The 21,874-nt window shown below is 40.9% G+C and overlaps 1 protein-coding gene across 1 annotated transcript; it reads left to right on the forward strand.

The window, feature by feature from the left end:
- The first annotated feature begins 8,745 nt into the window (after window positions 1–8,745).
- UCHL1 (ubiquitin C-terminal hydrolase L1) lies at window positions 8,746–21,667 on the forward strand. The gene is made up of 9 exons (XM_061584609.1): window positions 8,746–8,865; window positions 9,282–9,293; window positions 10,683–10,811; window positions 13,050–13,200; window positions 13,376–13,461; window positions 13,552–13,599; window positions 19,117–19,186; window positions 20,733–20,791; window positions 21,230–21,667. The coding sequence occupies exons 1-9, from the start codon at window positions 8,833–8,835 to the stop codon at window positions 21,314–21,316; spliced, it is 675 nt and encodes a 224-aa protein (XP_061440593.1). The 5' UTR covers window positions 8,746–8,832; the 3' UTR covers window positions 21,317–21,667.
- Window positions 21,668–21,874: the final 207 nt, after the last annotated feature.

Below are 21,874 nucleotides of genomic sequence, written 5' to 3' on the forward strand. Positions count from 1 at the left end.
CTCAGTCTGCTTCCAAAAGAGGGTCTATGATTCTCCTTGCAAACATGAAGTTGAAGGGGCAGGATTGTAGCTTGAGACTGATAGACAACTGGTCAAGGAATACCTAATCACTTTGAACGAATCCAAATCTCCAGGGACCAATGAACTGCATCCTAGAGTACTGTGTGGCTCAAGAACTCTATGGATGCTGTCTATTATCTTTGCAAAATCTTGGAGGATGGGTGGAGTGCCAGATGAGTGGAGGCAGGCTAATGTTGTCCCTATCGTCAGAAAAGGCTAAAAGGGAACCTGCGAACCACAGACCAGTCAGCCCGGCATCAATCCCTGGGAAAATTCTGGAGCACTTTATAAAGCGGTCAGTCTGTAAGCACCTTGAAAATAATACAGCGATTACTAGAAGCTAACATGGATTTGTTCAGGACAAATCCTGCCAGGCTAATCTTATATCATTTTTTTATCAGGTAACCTCCCTGGTAGACTGTAATGCTGTGGACATAATATATATTGACTTCAGCAAAGCTTTTGACAAAGTGCCCCATGATATTCTGATTAGCAGGCTAGCTAAATGTGGGCTGGATGGAACAACTATCAGGTGGATCCATAGTTGGCTACAGAATTGTGCTAAAAGGGGTCCTTCTCAAACTGGGGGGAGATAATGAGAGGGGTACCGCAGGGCTCTGTCCTGGGTTCAGTACTTTTCAACATTTTTATTAATGACTTAGATGAAGAGGTGCAGTGAATGCTTATCACATTTGCAGATGATACAAAATTGGGAGAGATAGCTAATACCCCGGAGGACAGAAACAAAATTCAAAATGATCTTGATAGGCTGGAGCATTAAGTTGAAAATAACATAATGAAATTTAACAGGGATAAGTGCAAAGTTCTACACTTAATAAACAGTAATCAAATGCACAGTTATAAGATGAGAAATAATTGGCTCAGCTACATGCGAGAAGGATCTTGGAATTGTCGTTGATCACAAGCTGAATATGTGCCAACAGTGCGATGTGGCTGCAAAAAGGCAAATGCTATTTTAGGCTGCATAACAGAAGTATAGTTTCCAAATCATGTGAAGTACTAGGTCCTCTCTATTTGGCACTGGTTAGGCCTCATCTTGAATTCGGTGTCCATTTCTGGACACTTCACTTTCAGAAGGATGCAGACAAACTGGAACGGGTTCAGCGGAGGGCAACAAGGATGATCAGGGGACTGGAAACAAAGCCCTGTGAGGAGAGACTGAAAGAACTGGATATGTTTAGTCTTGAGAAGAGAAGACTGAGGGGAGATATGATACCACCCTTCAAATATTTGAAAGGTTGTCACACAGAAGAGGGCCAGGCTCTCTTCTTGATCATCCCCCAGTGCAGGACATGAAATCACGGACTCAAGTTACAGGAAGCCAGACTTTGACTGAACATCAGGAAAAAAGTCCTAACTTAGAGCAGTACAACAAAGGAACCAATTACTTAGGGATGTGATTGGCTCTCCAACTTTGGAGGCATTCAACAGGCAGCTGGACAGCTTGCTGTCAGGTATGCTTTAAGTTGGATTCTTGCATTGAGAAGGGGGTTAGATTTGATTGCCTTATAGGCCCCTTCCAATTCTACTATGCTATGATTCTAAAATACTAGGTCAATAATAAAAAAGGGGTTTGCCCGTCATTGGAACGACATGCACACCAAGGATACAGAGGTGCATGTAATAACTCCAAAATAAGATTATAATTCCAGAAAAGGTGTATTCTCTAGCCACCACTCAATGGATCTCTTTTTTTTATATATAATATTTTTTATTATTATTCAAATTTTTATAAAAACAAATACAAATACAACAAAAACAATACAACAGAAAAAAATAAAAGAAAAAGAAAAACTTGACTTCCGATTTGTTACAGATCAGCTATAAGTATATAATATATATCAAACCTGTCTCCTAAAACATACGAAATTCACTTTTTTCCAAGGTCTATCTTAATTAATCGTCAAATCCCATTATCATCATTTCATTTTTTTCTTTCAACAAAAAGTCCAAAAGAGGCTTCCATTCCTTAAGAAATGTATCTGTCGTTTTTTCTCTAATAAGACATGTCAATTTGTCCATCTCAACTAAGTCCATTAATTTCAAAAGCCATTCTTCCATTGTTGGTATCGATTCCATTTTCCACTTTTGTGCATATAGTAATCTTGCTGCCGTAATCATATATAATATTATTCTTCCATATTTCTTTTCTATTTGTTTATCCATAAAACCCAATAAAAAAAATTCTGGTTTTGACTGAATATTTATCTTTAAGATTTTTTGCATCATCCTACCTATCTGTGCCCAAAATAATTTTGCCTGTTTACACAACCACCACATATGATAAAAAGATCCTTCTTGTTGTTTACATTTCCAACATACATTAGAAACATTACTATACATTTTTGACAACTTTTCTGGAGTCATATACCAACGATACATCATTTAAAAAAAAAATTCTTTAAGATTATAGCATAATGTAAATTTCAAACCTTTTTTCCACATATTTTCCCATTGATCCATTTGTATATTATAACCAAAAAATTTTGCCCACTTAACCATACACTCTTTTACTTGTTCTTCTTCCATGTCCATTTTTAGTAAAAATTTATACATTTTTGCAATTATGCATTCATCATTTGTACACAAACCTATTTCAAAATCAGATTTATTTATTTCAAACCCATACATTTTCTTGTCCATTTTAAATCTTTCTAACAATTGTAAATAGGCATTGTGAACTATATCCTTCCTTTATTAGTTGTTCTCTCTCTTTCATTATATATTCACCATGCACATTTTCTAATAGTTCTTGGTAAGTTAACCATTTCTCTTTTCCAGCCATTTCTCTTCTATAAAATGCTTCTTGACTTGAAACACATAGTGGTATTTTCGAAAAAAAACTTGTTTTGTATTTATTCCATATATTCAACAAAGGACGTCTTATAAAATTATTATTAAAATCCACATTAACTTTTACTTTATCATACCATAGATATCCATGCCATCCCCACTTCAGGTTGTGACCCTCCAAATCCAATAATCTTTTATTCCTCAATAGAATCCATTCCTTTATCCAGACTAAGCAACAAGCAGCAAAATAAAGTCTCAAATTTGGTAATCCCAGCCCTCCTCTTTCTTTGGCGTCCTGTAATAATTTAAATTTAACTCTTGGTTTTTTCCCCTGCCAAACAAATTTAGAAATATCTTTTTGCCATTGTTTGAAAGGTAGATCAGAGGATATGACAGGTATTGTTTGAAATAGAAACATCATTCTCGGCAATACATTCATTTTTATTACAGATATTCTACCCATTAATGACAACTGTAATTTATCTCATCTTAACAAATCTTTCTTAATCTCTGTCCATAGTTTTTCATAATTATTATGAAACAACTTTGAATTTTTATTTGTCATAATGATACCTAAATATTTCACCTTTTCTTCTATTTTAAAATCTATCTTCTCCATTAACTCTTTTTGATCTCTTAAAGATAAATTTTTCACCACCATCTTCATTTTTTTATTGTTGATCTTAAATCCTGCTAATGGTCCAAATTCTTCTAATTTATCCATCAATACTTTGATTCCTTCCAAGGGATTTTCTAATACAATTATCAAGTCATCAGCAAATGCTCTCAATTTATATTCCTCTTTTTTTATCTTTATTCCCGAAATCCTTTTGTCTTGCCTTATGTCTCTAAGCAGCACTTCTAAAACCAGAATAAATAGAAGGGGGGACAATGGACATCCCTGTCTTGTACCCTTTTGTATTTCACATGAGTCCGTTAAATCCCCATTGACAATTATCTGTGCCTTCTGTGATGTATAAATCGATCTGATCTATTTTATAAAATTATCTCCAAAGTCCATTTGCTCTAGAACCTTAAACATAAATTTCCAATTCAAGTTATCAAATGCTTTCTCAGCATCCAAGAAAATCAAAGCAGCTTGTATGTCATTTCGTTGTTCTAGATATTCCAACACATTCAAAACATTCCTGACATTATCACGTAATTGTCTTTTAGGTAAAAACCCCGCTTGATCTTCCTGAATAAATTGTTGCAATATTATTTTCATTCTTTCAGCCAAAATCATTGTAAAAATTTTATAGTCATTATTCAGTAAAGATATTGGCTGATAATTTTTTGTTTTAGTTAAATCCTGCTCCTCTTTAGGTATTAATGTTATATTGGCATTTTTCCAACTATCCGGTATCTTCCCCTCTTGTAAAATAGAATTCATTGTATACTGTAAAGGTAGCAAAAGTTCCTCCTCCAAGCATTTGTAATACATTGCTGATAGTCCATCCGGTCCTGGCGCCTTTCCTAATTTAATTTTACTTATAGCCTCAGATATTTCTCTTGACGTAATAGGACCATTAATAGCTTGTCTCTGAAGATCTGTAATTTTAGGCAAATTCTGTTTGGATATATACTCTTCTATTTTTTCTGAGGGAATTTCCTGACACTTGTACAAAGTTGAATAATATTGATGGAAAACCCTTTGGATTTTTAAATTGTCTGTCAACATCTCATCTCCTTCTTGTATCTTTAAAATAAGATTTTTTTGTCGTTCTTTTCTTAATTTATATGCTAGCAATTTCCCCGGTTTATTTGCAAATTCAAAAGTCCTTTGTTTAGCAAAATTTAATTTCCTTTCAATTTCTCTAACTGTCAACATTGACACTTGTTTCTGTAACATTTTAATTTGATTTACAATAGAAGCTTTAGTTGGATTCTTTTTCAATTCTTCCTCTTTTTGTTTTATTTCTTCCAAGATCAATTGCATTTTCTGTTGTTTCTTCTTTTTTAATTCAGAATTACATTTAATAAAATATCCCCTCATAAATGCTTTACTTGTATCCCAAACAATATTTTCATCTGTTCCTTTATGTAAATTGTGTTCAAAAAACTCTGTTAATTTCTTCTTACATTCCTGCACTATTTTATCATTCTGTAATAAAGATTCATTTAGTCTCCATCTAAATCCAAGATTTTTTTTTTTAAAGTCAATATCACTGGATTATGATCCGAAAAGGTTTTTGGTAACACATCCATCTTGGAAATATCTTTCACTAAATTTTTAGACATCCAAATCATATCAATCCTCGAAAATGTTTTATGTCTTTCTGAAAAATAAGTAAATTCCTTTGCATTGTCATTTATATATCTCCAAGCATCCACCAATTCTAAATTTTCCATCAATTCGAAACAGATCTTCGGCAATTTGCCCTGTGTCTCTTTAATATTTTTCTCAGAAAGTCTATCCATTTTTGGTGAAGTTACCCCATTCCAATCACCCATGACACACCAATGATCATATGCAAACTCTGATAATTTTTCCATAAGTCCAGTATAAAACCTTGTTTTATCTTCATTAGGAGCATAAATGCCCACTATCAAAATTTTTGTACCCTGAATGGTGATTTCAACTCCCACAAATCTGCCACTATCATCCAATAATATCAATTTAGGAGACAATTGTGAATTAATATAAAGAACCACACCATTTTTTTTAATCCTGCTGAAATAAATTCTTCACCCAAATTTTTACAAATTAAATATTTAGAATCTTTCTTCTTAATATGAGTTTCTTGTAAACAAATTATATCCAATTTTATTTTTTTCAAATAATGAAATACTTTCTTTCTCTTCTGCGACGAATTAATGGATCTCAATGGACATAGAAAAGGGCTTCATCAGACAATCCAGTATGGACAAGTTTAGATGGGAGCAGGCACTCCTTGAAATATCCTGGCGCTATATAAAGCATGAAAGCATCCTAAAAAGCAGCATTAACAAGTCTAAAATCAGCAAACTCCAAAGCAATAGAAGGCTTGGAGGAAAGGAACAAATTGTCATGAACTATTTAAAGTGTCAAATATACAGGCCTGTTGTATCTCATTGTGAGGGAGTGACTTAACAGAGGTGCCACCACTGAAAAGACTCCATTCCTTAGTCAGCCCCACAGCCACTTGGATAAGAACACTTGGCTAAGATTTTTTCCAGGTTATCTTAAATTTCAAGGAAAGTGGAGATAGATGGGGAAGTAATCCCCACTCAACTCAGGGCCACTTCTAACTAAAAGTGCATAGGATTGGCGCTGTCCATCCACCAAGTTAATAATAGCAAGAATTACAGCAACAGTGCTGATCAGATCTGTGTTACTTAAGTTAAAATGCTTTTTGTTTTTAGTTTTTAAATAACTTAACCAGATACAGAATTAGAATAAGGATGCAGCTAGAGACTGCCCCTTAATAAGGAATTAAAGTGTGGGGAAAGGTCTTACTCTCACACTAGATAACTTCAGCAACACAAAAGACAAAATGTAGAGGAAGGCCTCAACCCAGTTCCAAGGTCAAAGGCAGAGAAGAATATATGTGATAAGGAACTGAGCTGGAATAAGGGATGGGCCATAGCCCAGTGGGAGAGCATCAGCACTGCATGCAGAAGGTCCCAAGTTCAATTCCCAGCATCTCCAGATCGGGCTGGAAATGAAATCCTGGAGAACTGCTGCCAGTCAGTGTAGACAATACTGAGCTAGATGGACCAATGGTCTGACTCAGTATAAGCCAGCTGCCTATGTTCCTAATATTAAAAACAATACTAAATATTAAAAAGGAAAGAGTAATATAATAGGAATGACAAGCATTAAGGCTGCAATCCTATATCTACTTACCTGGGAGTAAGTCTCACTGAACTCAGCGGGATTTACTTCGGAGCAGATATCTATAGGATTGCACTATAAGTAAGCTGTAGTAACTGCTGCATCATGTTTTGGCAGAAATGCAAAATTAATTTTTTAAGTACATGGGAACCCATCTTATACCAGATCAGATTATTTGTCTGTCTATGGTCTGTTCTGACAGGCAGTGGCTCTCCAAAATCTCTGGCAAAGGTCACCAGATATCTGATATGTTTAATTTGAGGTGCAAGGAATTGAACCTGGGACTTCCTGCATGCAAAACATGTGCTCTTCCACTGAGCTGTGGTTCCTCCCACAATATCGTATATAATCATTCATACTGGGCTTCAACCAGAAGAAGAGCTATCATGTTCTCGCATGGCAAGGTTCTTCTTTGGCCTACAACAATAAACAATGGAGCAGAAGTTCAGAATTCCAAATAGAGGAAAAGGAAGGAACTGAGTAATGGATGGCCAGACTGCCTATTAGGGATGGATGAGAATTTCGATTCAGTTTGCATTTCAAGCAGAATTTATCAAATTTGCAATTTCCAAAACAATATGAGAACCGAAACATGGCCATCCTTCAAAATTCACATTTATTAGAATTTTGGGATGCAGTTTGCCAACTAAACAACATTTATAAAAATGCATATATTAGGGGAAAGTTTTGTCCTGGTGCAGAGCAGATTTTGGGGTGGGCACCCCCAGTTACTTATTTTTTCTGCATGTTTTTGTGTATTTTGATGTTGCATAGATGCTCCCCTGGGTGCCCTGCGCCCAGCAGAAGCTCTGGGCCAGGCTGGATGCAGTGGCATCTTGTAGAGGACACCCTCCCCTTTCATGGGGTGTATGATTTGTCCTGGCCCAGAGCAGATGTTGGAGTGGGCACCCCTAGTTACTTATTTTTTATGATTTTATGACATCATTATGTATTTATGATAATATCAGAAGCCTGATGATTTTGATTGCATAAATATATTGTTATTCTTGACGGGGAGAGTCTCCCGATCACAGTGATATATCATACATACCCCAACATATAATTTGGGGTTCAGAGACATGTTAAGTTTGGCTTGAAGTTGCTGTAGCTGTCAACTTTTCTTCTTTTTAAGTGTGTTTTGCAGAGTTATGTTAAATCAGAAGGCAAAATAAAGTAGCAACATGCAATATTTTTTTCTTGCCCTTGGAATATTATGTTGGGATTTAAACAGCAATAGAATGAATCAAGTGATACGTAGTTCACCCCATTCATTGGATATAGAGAGGCAAGCATTTGACAGGGGAAGCTTTACTCGCAATACAAATGCACAGATGAGATGAAACTCCACCTTTTACTTGTCACAGATATACCTGTTAAAGGCACAGGTTTTGTCCTGTCTAGCAAGTAACTGGCAACCTTATCGATTTTATTCCCAAGAAATTGTATATTGAATTTGCAACGACGGCTTTGTAGATCTTGCTAGGTTAAAACTCAACAGACATTCAAGAAAACAACCAAGTATCTTGCTCTTAAGAGATGAAAACGTCTCACCAGAACCACATCACTTACAAATAACAGTAAGGGGGAGAACTTTTCTGGGTGCTGAATTATAAATAACCCGCTGCAACTTCAAGAAGCGTCATCACTTAATAATGTGGCTGTTATTTTGCTAATGCTTAGTTTACCAAAAACACTTGTCATTAACTGTCCACTCCACTGTTACTCTTGACAAAAGCACGATGTGGTTTGCTAGCAACATCAATTTACCCATAAAGATCAGCGGACCTGAGGATTGTACTAAAGCCCGGGGGCGCACTCGGGTTGCAGCCTAGCCTATCTTCTAATTGACAAGTAATCCAGCCGCTTCGAGAGCGGTAGATTGGGTACCTGAGAGAAGGAGAGCGGAAGGAGAGCGGAAGAAGAGGGGGAAGAGTATACCATCGCTAGAAGTCAGGGGGTAATGTACGGAAAATAGATTCATCTTGGAGTGGTTTTGCCCCAGTTCCTTCCCCCTCCTCTGCAGTGAGTCAGTCCGGTGGCAATATATAGCGGTGGGCGGGCTGCTGCTGTTTTTCGGCGCACACGGTTCCCTGCTGGTTGTGGTGTGGTGGTTGGGCTGGTCAGGTTTTGCACGAGAGACAATGGCGTGGCAACCTATGGAAATAAATCCCGAGGTAAAGAAAAGAGCTACTCGTTTGAGAGTGGGATGGGTGGGGTTCATGGTTGGTGGTGTGTGCTTGGTGGGAGGTGTTGGGGCACCCCCCCCCAACAAGGCGTGCCCTGGAATTGTTGGTCTTTCGTGGTATGTGCAGCTTCTTTGCCCTGGCGGCTTGCGATGCTCTAGAAGCTAGTGATAAAGATCGCTGGCAATTCTCTCTTTTAAAAAAAATAAATGGAAGGGTTCCCCCCCCCAGTAGTGTCTAAATGCAGATAGATGGTGGCAAAGTCTTCGGGGGGGGGGTGTTGAATGTTATTGGATCTGGTTCCCTTTCTAGCGATGGGAAGCGCTCCGGGTGCAAGATGGGAGGCGGGACCCGCCCTCCGACAGGCTAAACCTCTCTTATATCTCTCTGCTGCTTTTGTGTTCCAGATGCTGAACAAAGTGAGTGGCTGTCGAGACCTGGAAGAATAAGCCGCAGCTCCTCTTGGCTGGGCGTTTCCTCGGTGTCCATTTCTTCTCATTCATTTTTGGGAATCTCTTAGAACTGGGGAAGGGGGTAGGAAGGCGGGAGCGTTTGGATCCTGGCATGGCGTTTTCTCTCTGCCTCTTTCCCAGTGTTGGGAGTGGGCATATATGGACAAATGGAATGGGGAATGGCGGGGGACCAGGTTGGGGTCCGGGCTCCCCATCGAGTCGTGAGCTCTGCTGTTGAGTTGGGCGGTTCTTCACGAAATGGGCAGCAGGTGGCGCTGCGGCCTCAAGTTTTGTGCTGTGTCACGCAGGGTAGGGGCCTCCTGTAGTAAGGGGTTGGAGGGAGGCTGACTGGAAAAGGCCGCCCTATCTCATCTTCCTGTTGGGCCTTTTCCTCCCTCTTTTCCTTTCACGTACTAAGAGGTACTTGAGGTCCTTTGCTTCACAAGGGGACCTGCTTGAAGGGTGGCAAAATTTCACTCTTCTCCCTTCAGAAGGGCTCGGTGGGGGTGTTTTTTGGGGTCATCTCTGAATTTGGATAAAAGCTATTTCTAGTCTTAGAAGCCCTTGTTTCTTCATGTGACTGCTATTTCTGGACTTGATTTAGAGCTACTGTAAAATTAGAGGTTTTGAGGCTTATATCTCCCTTCAACAAATATATAGATAGATATATATGCACACACAGACATACATACACACATACAAGTGTTGGTCTACTGTATTACACCAAAAGTTCAGTTTTCATTTGCCAGTAAGCATGATGTAAGCTGCAAAGCATGGAGGTGCCAACCCTTAACTCCTAAACACTTCCGTAAATGTCTGAGGTAGCTGCATGTGCTCAGATACTCAACATCATCTGGGACTTTTTAGGATGCAAACACAGCAACATATATTGTAAAATAGGAGTGCTGATATTGAAAATGGATCTTGGAACTGAGTCATCAGGGTCCCTTCCATCACTCCACGCCCCCATACATGCAACAAGTTCACTTACTATGTATTAATTGGTCCCCCCCAAAATTGTGATGTCTATGATAAAGATGACTGAAGAGTAGGAAAATCTTTCCACTATGGGTGAAATGCAGCTCTACAACAGAGTTCCTGATTGAGTAGAATTGGGGTAGCCAGCAGGCAGCCCTCCCAATGTTGTTGGACTCCAGCTCCCATCAGCCTTGGCCAGCATAGCCAGTATTTGGGAATGATGGGAGATGGACTCCAGCAGCATCTAAAGAGTCATATTGGCCATCCTTAGAGTAGAGGAACAGGAGGCTGCTGTTCTATTCCAGGGTGATGATGTAGAGCTCAGGGGTGTCACGTTCAGGTTGATTCTTTACCCTTGTGTGCCTCTTTACCACTCAGGTGCTCTCCCGCCTAGGAGTTGCCCCAGGCTGGCGGTTTGTGGACGTGTTGGGGTTTGAGGAAGAGTCCTTGAATGCTGTACCTAACCCAGCTTGTGCACTACTGTTGCTCTTTCCCCTTACTGCTCAGGTAGGTATTGAGGTTGATTAGTGATGGAAAGGTGAAACTACTTGGCAGGGAAAGGGTCCCAGGAAAATCTTCTCTTCTGATGTGGCACTCCCCTTTCTATATCATGACATTCAAAGAGTTTTTAAAAAATATTTATTTATTAACTTTTAATATCAAAAGAAACTGAACAAATATACATAATAATGATGTTGAAAGAGTTTTAATAGCCCTAAGCCATCATCTCTTGATGTGAAGCTGTAGTGTTAAAACATTTTGTAGTGGGATTCTAAAAATAAAGGGAAGAGGTAGTGTGCAATCCTAATCCCAGCTGGTCAGGTCAGCAGTGGGGCTCAACAGAACAGTAGAGCCAGCCCCTGCTGGCCAGAAAGAGCGGGTTGTTTTGCTAAGTGAGGACTAGGGCAGGCATGGCAAACCGGTCTTGATTGGGGGCTCTTCTGCAATGCGTGGTTCCTTGGGCCAGCACAGGATACAGGGGATCTTTGGCTGCCCCACCTCCACCCCTAAAACACCAGTGGGTGGGGCTACTGTAGACAGCAGCTTCTTCCTGTCTGCACTTTAAGAAGGTGGAAGTGGGGGGCTACTGGCACTGCAGCTCAGCTACAGCTAGGGGAGGATACTAAACCCCCTCCAGTGTTGTGGATTGAGGTTTGGATAGGGTGTGCCCATGTCCCAAAGGTGGTGTATATAAACATTGTCCTGAACATGCTAAAATTTAAGTGCCATAGTTGTGATCTAAATACTTTGGATACCTACGCTGTGCATGTCATGGGTGCCACTAGAAATTGGCAGCTTTCTAATGTGAAGGGTTGAGGCCATTTGGAAGCAAGTAGCAATAATTAGAATGATTGAAATTAGATCTCTTGTGATGTGTCTGGTTTGGCTGTGGCGGCATCAAATGCAGTGCTGCTTTCAGTGACTTCATCCTAGTAGCAAAAACTAGGAACAGGTGGATTTGTAATTGTGGAACCTCCCTAAATAAAGAATTCTGAGGTGCGCTTTTTTTTTTAAAAAAAGCATAGATTACTTGTAGCCAATCTGGAGGTATATGATGGCAAAGACTAATAGCCCAGTGAGAAGGCTACCTCTTCATCAATTGCATCTGGAAACCTGTGTTTATAGGATACTTACTACTGGTGGATTTGTTAAAGTGTCGGCTTTGGATATGAAATACTTCTGTGTCCATTTGGATTCCTTTCCTGTATCCTTATACACTTCCTCCTTTTGTTTGCTTCTTGTGCACCTTGTGAGGTTTTCTTCATCTTGTGTGTTTCAAGGTGAAGGTAATTGGTACTACTACAGCTATGCTACATACAAAGCTATCTTGAGCAATATATTTAAAGCTGAGTCTAATATACATGCATATATGTTCATAAGTTTATGTATTGGGAACATGCACTCATCTGAGGAGAGTATCACAATGAAGGTTTTTTAGCAGCTGATGAAATGTGGCATGCATCTAATTCAGGAGACCCTGACTTGTACCCAGAAAGGGAGGTCAGTATGTTGCTCTTTCAACCTGGGACAGGAAGTCTGTCTTGGATGGGACAGAATGCTAATCTGTGGAGACTTGCCCTGTTACTTGAAGCAGTTTCATATTTAGGATCAGTGATGCTGTAGTAGTTGGATGTTAGAGGTGACCGTTACATGTGCATAATGACTATCCTGAGAGCCAGTGTGGCGTAGTGCTTTGAGTGTTGGACTACAACCTGGGAGACCAGGGTTTGAATCCCCCACACAGCCATGAAGCTCACTTTAGGCCAGTCACTGCCTCTCAGCCTCAGAGGAAGGCAATGGTAAACCACCTCTGAATACCACTTACCATGAAAACCGCATTCATAGGGTCGCCATAAGTCAGAACCGACTTGAAGGAAGTCCACAATGACTGTCCAGGTGATGTAGCTAGCTCTTGCTCATCTGAAGCATGTCTCAGTTGCTGCCCCTTAACCAATTGCAGTGCATTGCATGACTTATTGCATGAGGTATTGGGAATAAACTAGGTAACATGTGTCACTTCCCAAATGCTTGGGATATTACAGAAGCCTTCTCACTTGGAATTTTAGCTGATGTGATTTTTTTCTAAGCAACCACAGTTGAAATCTTTTGTAGCTTCTCCAACTAACACAATACGCAGTTATAAAAAATAAGTGTGAGCAAGCCATCTGGTTGCTGAAAGGTAATTATTGGCTATGAACCATTCTGAGTAAATGCTATCTAACCAAAACACTTTCATGTTTGTAGCATGAAAATTTCAGAAAAAAGCAGATGGAAGAATTGAAGGGTCAGGAAGTGAGCTCAAAAGTCTATTTTGTGAAGCAGACTGCCAGTAACTCATGTGGAACAATTGGCCTTATACATGCAGTGGCTAACAACCAAGATAAAATACTGTTTGGTAAGTATGGGCAAGAGTCATCCAATGGAGATAGTGTTGGAATCAAGCTGTGCAGTTGTTGACTAAATACAGGATGAAAGTTGACTCTGTAGAGAACTTAAGGCTTGCAAATGTAGCTGAAAGGGGTTTCTGCTTCAACTGTGCTTTGTTAGCCATTTGATCTCGTCTCTTGCAGATGAAGGGTCTGCACTAAAGGAATTCCTTGCTGCAACAGCTGAGCTCTCTCCAGATGAGAGGGCAAAACGTCTTGAAAACAACAAGGTAAATGACTGGGGGACTTGGGTTGAAGCTTATTACTGGTGCCTAACTCAGGGTTCCTTAAATATATTCTTGTTTTTTACTCTCTTGCAGGCCATTCAAGAAGCCCACAATGCAGTAGCACAAGAAGGCCAGTGTCGGGTAAGTACATCTTGAAGCATAATAGGTTTCTAGGAGTAAAATTTGGTGCCAGGAATTGATCACACTTAAAGGAAACTACTTAAATGAAGTAGGTACCATGCAATATATTAATTTCTCTTCTTCCCCCTTTTCAAAAAAAATCGTGGTGAAGAAGGATGGAACACTTAGGGAGCCTTTAGGGCAAGGTTACTTCCAGATTCAAATATGCCCGTTCCTCTCCAGGTCAAGAGAAGGTGATTTTAAATTTGAAGTGAAAGCCAGCTGTGCATAGTATTTTGGGTTTGCCTTCCCTGTAATTTCACTGAAATCTCTTTATCGCTTTCCCACCATTCCAGGTCCTAGTGTGGTTTGGTGGTGCTTTCTAAAAATATCAGATGGCCTCCCTGAAACAGTGTGGCAAAAGTGATGAGTTAGCCAGTGCTTGTGGCTGAAGAGCATAGTCTTTTGATGCACTGGTGAACATCCCAGGGGCCCAGCACCATGTTACATAGGATATCAGTTTATGGATCTTTTTTTTTAAAAGCAGCTACTAGGGAGAGAGGGGGATTTTATTGGGTCTGCAACAGTGGGGAGAATGTATGCAGTATTTCCCCTGTACTGTCAACAACAATTGAGGGTCTTGAGAGGGAACCGAAGCAGCCAATAGTTTCAGGGGGACCGTGAAACTGTTTTAATGTGCACGCATGTGCACATACACTCTGTATCCTTAGGTTTTTAAAAAGAGATCTAATCACACTTTTTGAAGGTTATGTATGTCCTAAGGTACTGAATTTTCCCAAAGGGACTCGAAACCAGTAGAACAATCCTTTAGCAAAGGTTTTGTATTGGGGGAGTATACAGAATACCGGGGGGGGGCGTTACGCTGGAGGAACTAGCTGCTTGTGCATAGGTCCCTGGAAGAACATCACTTGGAGTAGAAATGCATCCGTGGCCAGCACTTACAATATGTGTGTTGGAGGATGCGCAGGTGGTTTCCAAATCTTCAAGATTAATGGGTCATTTGAATAAATGATGGAGGAAGCAGTGGAGGCACTCTTTTTTTGTCATGATATGGTGGGATGGCTGGTATCATAAACACCACCTACTTGATGCCTGTGATGGAGACAGGACCGGCACCAGCCTGCCCCGGCACGCGCACCACACCCACCTACCTTCCGTGATCACCACGGATCGCAGAGAGGGAGCTCCCAGGCACTCCCCCTCCCCCACTGCCACGCAGGCCCTACCTATCTCTCCCTTGAAGTAAATGTTGGTTGTGCAGCAGGCACAAGCCTACCATCAACCGAGATGGTGGCCGAGGCTTCCCTAAGGGACTGAGCCCTCCATTTGCATCTTGGTTGATGGCACATATGCGTGCTACGTGTGTGCATCCCTGCCATCACCAAGATGGCGGAAGGGGAAATCAGCCCCTTAGGGAAACCTCGGCTGCCATCTTGGTTGATGGCAGTCATGCACCCGCAGCACAACCACTATTTAATCAAGGGAGAGGTAGGTGGGGGCTGTGCAGCTATAGGAGGAGTGTCTGGGAGATCCCTATCGGCGGCGGGAGCTGCTGCTGCCGCAGATTGCGGATGGGAGCTCTACCCACCCACCCTAAGGAGGGGCTCCTTGGCCAGGGCCCAACCTGTTGGCGAGTGCGTGAATAGGTCAAACGTGGTTTGAATCCAAGAGCCGTATAGAACAGGAATAAGACAGGCCAGGCAAGTTTCTTGTAAGAGTCTTTACTAAGCAAAGACATTAGACACAGCTCTCTCCATTGACATTTCTTCCCCCACTCTGATTTCCTGCAAGTTTCCCACCTTATCACACTCTCAGCCAGCCACTGACCTTGATAGTCTGGCACTCTGTTCTCACAGCTTAACCCTTCTGCTTCAGGTTTCTCTCTCTCTGCTAAAAACCTTGTCTGTGAGTCTCACAGCCTGCGTCACTGACCAACAGCCCCCACCTGAGACTTACAGACTACAAAACTTCATGTTACAATTATTACATTTCTACAACATTAACATTTCATCACAATACATTTCAGTACATGGTTTGTTTTCCTTACAGTTTACATTTACATTTTTAGTTCAGTTCAGTTTCTCTTTATTCTTTATTTACACAAGTTTCACAGATTCATGTTTGTTCACTTTTATTTGACAATACATTTATTTCATTCCTCAACACAAAACTTCCACATTAGATCCATTGTTTCTTTATCTATTGGTCCCTCTTTTTCCCATTCTACTGGAATTTCATCTGTTTCATTATTCTGTTGTGTAACATTAAATGCAAATCTCTGAGGAGGTTGACCTTTCGTTTTTCTCTCTGATTTCCTGACATTATCTATTTCCATTTCTTCTTCACTTTCAATTTTATTCGGACCTGCACCACTAGTACTTGGCATTTCTGTATCATGTGTTGTTATGTCTTCACCTCTCAGTCTTTTAACAGTACGTTTGCCACCGTGTATTAAATCTGTTAAAGCAGTTTTTAATGGAATTTGTTGTCCAAAAGGAACATCAGCAGCTTCCTGTTTTCTTTCACTATCTAGGATCACTGTTTGACTGTCTCTCCAAGGTTTATCTATCACCTTTATGTTTCTGCTTAACACCACTTGTTGTTTCTCAGGCAACCAAACTCTGTAATATGAATTCTGAAATCCCAAAATGCGTCCTGCCTGAGCTCTTGACTGTTTTGCAACATGTACCCAGCATTTTGCCCCAAAACGTTCTATGTGTTTCACCCTGGGCTTTCTTCCAGTCAGTTTCTCAGAGGGAGACATGCCTATTGTTCTGTGCATTAGGCGGTTCTGAATATAAACAGTGTACAGAATACATTCACCCCAATAAGTGTTATTCATATCAGCATCTGCTAGCATTGCTCTCAATGAATCCTGCAATGACCGGTTCCTCCTCTCTGCCGTTCCATTGGAGGATGGGCTGAAGGGAGCAGTGAGACTTTGAATTATTCCCTTATTTTCCAAATATGTTTTAAATGAATTACTGGTAAATTCACCACCTCTATCTGATTTGATATTCTTGATAACAACCCCATGTTGTGTTTCTGTTCTCTGTATGAATGCCTTTAATTTCTCTTCTGCATCACTTTTCTTTTTCAATAAGAACACATGTGTAAATCTGGAGAAATCATCCACAATCACTAAATAAAACCTTGCTCCACCTTTTGAGCACTGAAAAGGTCCAGCTAAATCCACATGTATTAGCTGATAGGGTTCAGAAGTCGTGCTTTCACAGCTCTTGTTTACTGGATTTACAGTCATTTTTGTTTTATAGCATACCTCACACTCATCCACATGCTCACAGTGTGTTAACTTCAAATCTTGACTATATTTTGGGGTGTTTTGTATCTTTTGGAAATGTGCGTGTGCTAGTTTTCTATGCCATTCATGGACACAATTATCATGTTTCTCTTTATTTACTGCTATCCAAGCACACATGTGTTTATCAAGCTTGCACTCAACCATAAACATTTTATTCTGTAATTTCCCTTGCATGCATATTTCACCATCTTTTCTCACAAAACATCTATCCCCTTCAAATGTAACTTTGCAACCTATTTGAGCCAATTTTCTCACTGATAGAATGTTATATTTTAAGCCAGAAATCAATAATACATCTGTTAAAATTCCCAAATTACCCATCTTCAGCGTGCCTGTTGCAATCGCGTCCTGAGTCGATCCGTCAGCCAGATAAAGCTTCTCCTGCGTCGGCTTTGAAGTGTAAAATAAACTAGAGTCTGTGATTAGGCAATTAGACGCTCCACTGTCAAGAAGCCATTTAGAGTTAATGAGTTTATTGCTCTCCTTAGAAACAAAGTTCACGCTTGCTCTCTGACTTTCAAAGCCTCTGTTATTCCTCTTCTTTAAACAATGTCTCTGTATATGCCCACGTGATCCACAAAAATAACATGTTTTAGTCTCTTGCCTGCTTCTTTGATTTTGGTGTTGTACAGACACAGTCTCAGTCTCTTTTAATTCTATTTTCTTATTCTCTTGTCTCCTGTTCCACTCTTGTTGAAGTTTCTGTTCCACAAAGTCCAAAGTCAGATTCCCGTCAGGTTGGGTTTCAAGGCTAGAGGCCAGCACTTCCCATTTTTGATCAAATGAAGATAACAGGAGATAAACCATCTGTAGGTCATTATGATGCACGCCTCGATCTTGGAGCTCAGCATTTAATCTACGAAATTCAGCCAAATGCTCTTCCATAGTCACATCATCTGTAAAACGCATCTGATAAAGCTTCCGTGCTAAACACAGCCTGCTTCCCGCAGTTTGCTGTACATGCGCGGCTCTTAACTTTTCCCACATCTGATTAGCCGTCGGCTCATTACTCACCAGCAACAGTTGTGAATCTGATAGCCCCAGAGTAATAAAAGCCTTCGCTTTCCCGTCTTTCTTCAGCCACGCTGCTGAAGGAGCTGCCGGAGGGGGTTTTTCCACGACATCATTCAAATCCTCTTTAATCAGAACTGCTCTCATTCTCCATTTCCAGCTGGAGTAGTTTACAGCATTCAGCCTCTCCATCGGCATCCCGGAAGACAGATTTACAGCCATGTTGCCCACTCTTACTTGCCTCTTACTTGCGCTTTGTTTCTCTCTGCAACAACGCCACTTCATCGGCTCTTGAACCCGCTACCACGCCTGATAAGCTGGGCCCATAACCCCTGTTGGGGAGTGCGTGAATAGGTCAAACGTGGTTTGAATCCAAGAGCCGTATAGAACAGGAATAAGACAGGCCAGGCAAGTTTCTTGTAAGAGTCTTTACTAGGCAAAGACATTAGACACAGCTCTCTCCATTGACATTTCTTCCCCCACTCTGATTTCCTGCAAGTTTCCCACCTTATCACACTCTCAGCCAGCCACTGACCTTGATAGTCTGGCACTCTGTTCTCACAGCTTAACCCTTCTGCTTCAGGTTTCTCTCTCTCTGCTAAAAACCTTGTCTGTGAGTCTCACAGCCTGCGTCACTGACCAACAGAACCTGGCTCCCCTCTGGCACTGGCACTGGATGGAGAGCACCTTATTTCTTATGATCTCCATAATTTGCTTTCCTCATAAGAGCAATAAGAGCTTGCTGGACAAGGCCAATGGCCCAGCATCCGGTTCTCGCAGTGACCAGCCAGATGCCAACAGGAAGCCTGCAAGCAGGGCCTGAGCGCAAGAGCACTCTCCCCTCCTGTGGTTTCCAGCCATTGGTATTCAGAAGCAGACTGCCTCTGGCCATGGAGGGGGAATGTAGCCATTGATAGCCTTATCCAGGATCCTGTAATTATGGAGAATTTCCTCGGTGTGTAAGGCTAAAGATCCCTCTATACTATGCAGTGTCAAAAGACACTGCAGTAGCAGGCTAGTTGCATATATTAGAACATAAAGAAGGATATGGAATACCCAAGAAATTTTTTTGTGGAAAGGTTATTTAACAGTTCGAAGAAAGAAGGAACCAGGAGGCCAGGGTGCTGCTTAAATATTCTCCTTGTTTCGACTTGCTTATACACCTACTGTCTTGATTTCCTTAGGTTGAAGATGATAAAGTGAACTTCCATTTCATTCTGTTTGCCAGTGTGGATGGACACCTCTATGAACTGGGTAGGTTTGTATGTTTTTTCCAAATATAATAAAAGAAAAAGAGAAATAATTAAAAACCTATTGCCAACTGATGCTAACAATAAGAATAATCTATAAATCCTGATTTAAATTGTAAATTAATATCAAAAGATATTAAATACCAAAGAAGTATTTAAATGAAATTGATGGATGATAAGCCATGTGTTCAAATGCTGGTTTCTGCTTTTTAAGAAATCCTAATTCTCTGGTATTAGTGAATGGCTTTCCCCCCATTGAAATAAATACCAGCGGTGCTGTGCAGGCCTCCAGTAGCATTTGGAACAGGCTGCAGATCATCTTTGGTAGTCCATACTAGCATTGGAAAAAGTGAGGAGGGTCATTGACCCCAAAGCACCATCGGTGACTCCTTCGTGACAGGCAGATGCAAGTGTCCAAATACGCACTGTACATATAGGAGGTGAATGCCTTGGACATTACATCTTCCCTTTATCACTGCTTCACTTTCATCTTTGCTGTTAACTGCTATGCCAGGCTGCCGTGTGAAGCGTCTATTACTAATGACTGTGTGCGTGCAATGCTGTTTTCCAGTGGAGGGAGGAAAAAGGTCTAGCAGAACCTGAAGAGGCAGGTAAAAGCATTGTGGGGAGAAAGGAGGAACTGATCTTGCTCTCCTTCAGTAGCAGTGGCAGTACTGGGGAGGGGGGAAGAGTTCATGAACTGGCATAACCAGCTTTTGCCCACATTATCTAGAAACGGTCCATGGTTTACCTGGGGTTGTGCCACAAACATCGTCGGCAAGGATTGGTACCCTCCCATTGGAAATAAGGAGAGAGGCTGCTTGTTCTAGTCTCCAAAACATGTTCCGCTACGATCAACTTGTCCCATATACTTGCGCTACTGATCATTATTGCCAAGAAAGTTGCATTAACAATCGTTCCAAGAAGGCAGTTCTGTGAGGCTGGGTATGATGCGAATGTAATCCTAAAACTTAAATTGGCCCTTTTGTCAACCTGGTGCCTTCCTGATGTTGGCAACTCCAACCAGCATGGCTAATGGCTAGGGGGTGACGTCCAAAACATTTTGAGGGTGCCAGGTTGGATAGAAGGCTGCATTAAGTGTTCTAGTAATCTTGCTGTTCTTATTCTTGCATCCTACTTGTCAGAAATACAACAGAAATGTAAATGTAAGCCCAGCAGCAACAAAAATGTAACAGAATTGCCTAACAATCATTTTTATCCTTGTCCCTTACTCTATCTACCAGCTGCTATCTACCAATGGAGAGGAAGTAAAAATAGGGAATGTGGTATCTTAGGGCTGTTCTTTTCATTCCTTCCTTTTCTGAAACATTTGATGGCGGGGTGTGTGTGTGTTGGGTTGCTAATGCATAGCCAGGGGAAGAGAGTCTGCCTTTTCTCTACTCCAAAGTGGGGCCAGGAACAAATACCTACATCCCGCAAAGCATGAACTAAGCTAATTCCTCCTGAACCAATAGTGCTTTTAAGCAACTTTACTGACATACTTTTAAGATGAGGTTTAGTCATAAACATGATCTAAAACTTTCTTGCAGATGGACGAATGCCCTTTCCTGTGAATCATGGAGCTAGTTCAGATGACACTATGCTGAAGGTAAGCATTCTTCTAATTGATGGTGGGTCAGCATTTAACTTTCAGGCACAACTAAGTCCCCAGATCATGTTACATGTGCATCATTCCATATTTTGCTTCGTGCATTTTCTCCATCTGTGCCCAGATGGGGATGGCCACTGGCTAAAGATGGGAGTTATAAACAGTAGCTAACTAAATGGCATCTACTATTCTCAGTGTCCTATTAGAACGCTCTTTAGCTACTCCTGCTCACAGCTTCAGTGGGGAAGTATAGATGCCAAAATGCTGTCTACGTGGGAAGTAGAGATGTGAATGCCTGGAAAAAAAACTGGAAAAATGTTTTCTGGTGGGGGGCTTCACATCTCGTAATAACTGATTAAAACTAATGTAGACCCATATTGTCAATTAACCTTTATGCATTTAGGATACTGAGATACTTCCTGTATGTTTTTTCTTAAGGCCTCTGCCAAGATCTGCCGGCAGTTCACAGAACGTGAGCAAGGAGAGGTCCGCTTTTCTGCTGTAGCACTGTGCAAGTCTGCCTGAAGTTGAGGGATTAAAGCAGCCCTGTAGCCCATCGCAGAAAGCAGTTCAAGCTGTTGGTGCTTTAGTACTTGTGTTTAAAAAATGAAGCACTGCTATTCTTGGTCTTAAGTTTAAACTTTCCTGCTGAACCTCTCCTCTTTCCCCATTCCCACTACTTGCAGCAGCTTCAGTGGCGCTTGTCCTAAAAGCTAAGCTCAAAATCTTCCAACTCTTCAAACATGTTGGGTGTTGGGACTCTTCTTGACTGTAACTTGTTTAAATGCTTCATAGGGCTTACTTGACTTGTGCCTCTAAAGTTTCTTTTTAAGCTGTTGTCAATCACAAAAATAAACCTCTTCTTGGTATTCCAAAGCAGGTGTCCGTTTGCACTGCTCATATTAATCTCCAGTGCTGGAAGGTGACTTGTTTCAGTAAAGCGAGAGATTGGCTAGAGGTGCCTCCAAACTCACTAATAGGTGCAAGAGATGCAAGAGCATACCAGAACTTGGAAGTTCGTGCAATTAAAGTGTTCTGTTGCACTAGTGCAACAAATCCACTTTTTAATTTAGGTTTGCAGGT

This window comes from Rhineura floridana, chromosome 9, assembly GCF_030035675.1.
Source record: "Rhineura floridana isolate rRhiFlo1 chromosome 9, rRhiFlo1.hap2, whole genome shotgun sequence".
Lineage (NCBI taxonomy): Eukaryota > Metazoa > Chordata > Lepidosauria > Squamata > Rhineuridae > Rhineura > Rhineura floridana.

Excerpts from the sequence above, each read along its gene's own strand:
- UCHL1 (XM_061584609.1), top strand. The coding sequence starts at position 8,833 with ATGGCGTGGCAACCTATGGAAATAAATCCCGAG. Across the intron at positions 13,201-13,375 it reads CCAAGATAAAATACTGTTTG|ATGAAGGGTCTGCACTAAAG; the intron begins GTAAGTATGGGC and ends CGTCTCTTGCAG. Across the intron at positions 13,462-13,551 it reads AACGTCTTGAAAACAACAAG|GCCATTCAAGAAGCCCACAA; the intron begins GTAAATGACTGG and ends ACTCTCTTGCAG.